General features: G+C 45.2%; 1 protein-coding gene across 1 annotated transcript; it reads right to left on the bottom strand.

Annotated features, from left to right (window-relative positions):
• Positions 1 to 918: 918 nt before the first annotated feature.
• Positions 919 to 4591, bottom strand: Avpr1a (arginine vasopressin receptor 1A). Its single transcript, XM_027392289.2, has 2 exons — positions 3607 to 4591; positions 919 to 1205 (listed from the first exon to the last, which is right to left on the bottom strand). Exons 1-2 carry the CDS (start codon positions 4589 to 4591, stop codon positions 919 to 921), a joined length of 1272 nt encoding a protein of 423 aa, XP_027248090.1.
• Positions 4592 to 5074: the final 483 nt, after the last annotated feature.

Consider the following 5074-nt stretch of genomic DNA (forward strand, 5'->3'; position numbering starts at 1 on the left):
GAAAGAACCCAGACAAGGCTCAGACCCCCCTCTCTTTCTTTGTCTCCTGTTTCCCCACATCTCCACACACTTTTTGTTCTGGACCTGCTGCGTGGACAGGAAATGGGAAAAATCAGTACAATGTTTTAAATCAAACCTTTAAGTGAGCATCTTATGTCTGGAGTTACTCTAGGAGACTTCTTAAAATCTATGAATCTGGATTCACCAAGTAGGTACTACGTGGTGTTAACATCTGGGATAGCACAGGATGCCTTATGATGCTGGTCAATGTATGTGTAAACTATCCAAGAGAATATCTGTAGGCACCTTCTCTTTTAGGTCTCTATAAAGTGTGGCAACCCTTATGCAAATTATTGGCCTGTCCATGACATTGTCAAACCTTTGGCCTGTGAGTAAGCATGTTCTTCAGAGTCAATAGAACATCAGGACTGTGAAGGAAGGACTTCCAGGTACCAAGTTATCTCCTTTTCATTCTGAACCCAAACCTCCTACACCTCCCATTACATTTTATGATGTACAAATTGACAGCAGCAACACTGGTCCCTAGATAATAAATTCACTTTGTTGAGAAACAGTGTACATCACATGACTTGAAACAATCAAGCCTCACTTGTGTCAGAAATAAAAATACAACAACAACAACAACAAAACATCAACCACAAAATATAAAGTCAGAACAGTTACAAACCAGGCTTACACATTTCAGTGTAGCACATTTTCATTAATAGTCTATGCAAAAATAATTCAGCTTCTGGTCACAGCAATGAGGGAAACACAGCTAGAAACAATGTATGTATTGAGCTGGTTTACAGCTATCTCTCACAAACTCATCTGCTCTTATGATCTCTAGCTGGATTCAGTGATAATGAACCAAAAAGCCCCCCTCCCCCAAGAGTCAGACTGCACGGGCTGGGCAGCTCAGGTGGAGACAGGGATGAATCTAATGGACCTGGAAGATTTAGGCGAGTCCTTCCATGTCCCTGTGCTGTTTGTTGGGCTTCGGTTGTTAGAGTGAGAAGTCTGTCCTCTGCTCATGCTGTCCGAGTCATCCTTGGCAAGTTTTTGCACAACGTGTTGGCAGCATGGAAAACTTTGGACACAGTCTTGCAGGAGATGGCCACTAAAAAACATGTATATCCATGGGTTGCAGCAGCTGTTCAATGAGGCCAGTAGTGCTGTGATGGTGATGGAAGGGTTCTCTGAATCTGTGTGAAAATTGTGGGGAGAGATTATTTTTAAACAGCCAAAGCAAGACCCCACACACCGCACTGGATTGATCTATTTTCCTCCCGACTAACGAGTTAAAAAGTTGCATGTTAGTATAGAAATGAACATTTTATTTTCTAGGGAAACAGTTGGTGTCTCAGGGAAATGGGTGCTTTTTGGAATTTGGTTGCAAAAGAAAATATCTAAAAGTCAGGGCAAATAGTTTACAGCAGTCACTGTTAGAGCAGTTCAATATATTGGATAGGAATTCCAAGAAGGTGAAGTTATTGAGTACTTTATTTGAAAAAAAACGTATACTGTACATGGGTGGGAGACTTTGTGAACAGGCATGGTATTTACAGAATGGAAATCTGAAGTGTTAATAACCACATACACCAAATTGTATTTATGCTAATAACTTAGGCACAGTATGCCATATGGGCTGTGTTTAGTAGCTATGAGTGAAAACTATGGAAGAGGGTAGTGAAAACCAATCTCCAAAGAATGCTAGCTTTAGTTGAATGTTTGTGAATCATTATATATTTGGTTTGATTTTTAAAAGACCATCTTTGATTGGAGCTCAAACAACTTATAATGAGAAAAACATCTGGATTCTATGTGACCCTGTTCCAAATAATAAAAATAACAAAAACAAAACAAAATAACATAACTAAACCAGACAGCAACAAAGCCCCAAGTTGCTGAATTAGAGATTTAAACAGGACTTTGAAGTATTCCATGAGTTACCCTTGGTAAACTACATGGCTATTACAACTTTTCAAAGTGAAACTATTGCACTGACCATAAAAAATAGGACAAACCACCAAACACGAGACTTCTCCTGATTACTATACACACTTGGACCATTTCCCTTTCAACATGGCAAAATAAATTGTAGACCAGTGGTTCTCAACCTGTGGGTTGTGACCCCTTTGGGGTTGAAGAACCTCTTCATGGGAGCCACCTAAGACCATCCTGCATATCACATATTTACATTACAATTCATAAAAGTAGCAAAATTACAGTTACAAAGTAGCATCAAAAATAATGGTACTGCTGGGGGTCACCACAGCCTGAGAAACTATATTTGTCACAGTAGTAGCAAGGGTGAGAACTGCTGCTGTAGACCATTACTGCTTTGTGCTAGGTGCTGCACAGGTGACCAAAAGCCATGTATAGTATTAAAAATAATAGACATCCTCAGTATGTGGCACAAGTAAGGATTTTAGTAGTTATGTCCAAATTTCAATAAGCAATAGAATTTTAAAATTTGCTTGGCACTCTCAGAGGCTTCTCAGAGGGGAAATGTAAATGAAAAGGAATTTTGCTTTATTCCTCATTATTGGCAATGTAGCCTACACAAGTATTCACTTAAATGAAATCTATGAACATTAAAAAATAATACTCTTGAAACACATTGCATATATTCCATGCTTCAGTCCTAAAGTTACAAAAAGATACTGCTTCTCCCGGATGTTTCTATCTTGACCAGAGTTTTCATCAGGAACACTTCTCTAACACACTTGGTTTGGAAAATGTTTTTTTTTTCTTATTAAAAGACAATATATGATAAAACACAAAATGAAATAATAGCCTGGCAAATGGGTTTTTCTGTTTTGTGAAGGAACTAAAATGAAACTAGCCTGTGGGGTGGGGAACTTCCACAGTGAACTACAGAGTGATTTGTGTGTTGTGAAGAGTTGTGTTGCCAAATTTATGCAGAAAGGGACTAATGAACAAATCCAACGAATTTAGATGATCAACTCTCCTGCTTTGGAGTGTCAGGAAAAGAAAGTTATTATGGTTTGAAAAGTGAAGATATTATAATGAGGAAGGATGCATGAACCAAATGCCAGTTTGGACTTCTTGAACCCTCTTCCAGCCTTTTCCAGAAAAGTGTGCCTGTCTCTATCCTTGACCTTGAAAGAAAATTTCATCAGAAGTTTTCTGTTAATTATGATAGTTTCCTAAATCCAAGAAAAAGCCACCCTGATGCTAAGATTATCCCCTGAGCCTTGACATGCTTGAAAGTGGAGTATCCAAGAAGCTCAAGAAATTTGGCAAAATGTCACTATTGTTTTGCAACTAGTGAGTGACGCTAGGCACAGTGAGTGGCCTTAGGTACTGACACGTGGCCCCTAATGTATCTGGGTTGGAGGCCTCAGGAATTTGCATTTTGCTTACTTTTCCTCCATGATGTAGACATGGAAGACATCCATTCTTGTGCATGTAGAAGCTTAACTATTGAACAGGTACTATGAAATCTCTCTCTCTCTCTCTCTCTCTCTCTCTCTCTCTCTCTCTCTCTCTCTCTCACACACACACACACACACACACACACACCACACACACACACACACACACACACACACACTCAGCCTCCATGTTCTCACCACGTACCGGTCCAGATGAAATTGTCATCCCAGACTGACCACATCTGGACGATGAAGAAAGGCGCCCAGCAGAGAATGTAGGCAGTCACGATCACAAAGGTCATCTTTACCGTGCGGATCTTGGCACGGGAAATGGTCTTCACGCTGCTAACACAAGGCGTGACCAGAAGCCCCTTGTGGAAGGGAGCCATGGCTTCCCCAGAGCCCTTGCTGCCCCTGCTCTGCCGCGACGCCGTCTTCCCACGGACGTTGCGCCAGATGTGGTAGCAGATGAAACCATAGCAGGTACCCAAGATAACCACAGGTACCACGAAGACACCACTGGTCATCCAGGTCACGTAGGCGCGGGTACCCCAGGGCTGGATAAAGGTAGCCCAGCAGTCTTGGGTTTTGGTGCCGTTGTTCACCTCGATTTCGATCATAGAGAAGATGAAGTACTGCGGCGTGCTCAGTACGAAGCTCAATACCCAAGAGGCGGCGATCATGAGGCGCGAGCGGCGCGCGGGCTGCTGCAGGGTCTTGAGCGGGTGGCACACTGCAATGTAGCGGTCAGCCGTCATGACCACCAGCATGTAGGCGGACGCGAACATGGCAAACACCTGCAGGTGCTTCACCACGCGGCACAGCCAGTCGGGCCCGCGGAAGCGGTAGGTGATGTCCCAGCACAGCTGTGGCAACACTTGGAAGAAGGCGACCGCCAGGTCGGCCAGGCTAAGGTGTCGGATGAAGAGGTGCATGCGGGAAGTCTTGCGTGGCGTGCGATGCAGCGCCAGCAGCACGCTGCTATTGCCCAGCAAGGCCACCACGAAAATCACTGCCAGCACGGCGATCTCCAGCTTGGCCAGCTCCTCGTTACGTACATCCCCTAGAGGGTCGCTGCCTTCCCCGTGCCCCGCTGCCTCCCGGCTGCTGTTGGCATCCTCAGCGCTCAGAAGCCACCACGGGCTGGAGTTGCTCACTGGCCGATCGTGGGAACCTCGCGGAAAACTCATGCTGTCAGGGCAGCGCCTGGAAAGCCCCGTCCCTCTTGGGCTGCTTCCTTCCCGCCGCCTCTAAGGACCCAAAGACCCGTGTCCTAGTGTCCTAAATTCCAAGCACTGTCCTTCCTCCCTTCAGTCTCTTGGCTGCGCGATCCGAGGAGTGCCGGGCGAGCAGTTGGGGTGGGATGTTCAAGCTTGTCCCAGCTCCTGCTCGTTCCCTTCCTACACTCAGAGCTCGCAATACACTCTGGCTGCCAGGACGCGCTAGCCTCACATCCTAGTGGCTGGAGACTGCCCCTACTCCCCTAACCCCCACCCCTCCTAATCGTTTGTAATTTGTCCTCTTCCCTTGTTGCAGGGGTGGAGCCGAGACTCCTGGATTCCTCCGCAGAGCCAGGCGCTTTTCTGCTCTGTCCCAAACTTCTCTGGGCTCCTCCAGGTTTGCTCCAGCCCCCCTTTCAAACCCATTTAAAGACACACGGGACATCAACCGGT

The sequence above is a fragment of the Cricetulus griseus genome (genome assembly GCF_003668045.3).
Source record: "Cricetulus griseus strain 17A/GY chromosome 1 unlocalized genomic scaffold, alternate assembly CriGri-PICRH-1.0 chr1_0, whole genome shotgun sequence".
Lineage (NCBI taxonomy): Eukaryota > Metazoa > Chordata > Mammalia > Rodentia > Cricetidae > Cricetulus > Cricetulus griseus.

What these genes read in the sequence shown, in the direction of transcription:
- Avpr1a (XM_027392289.2), bottom strand. Translation starts at nt 4,591, where the DNA reads ATGAGTTTTCCGCGAGGTTCCCACGATCGGCCAGTGAGCAACTCCAGC. An exon ending in TGACAATTTCATCTGGACCG is followed by an intron (nt 1,206 to 3,606) that starts GTACGTGGTGAG and finishes ATTTTCACACAG; the next exon opens with ATTCAGAGAACCCTTCCATC.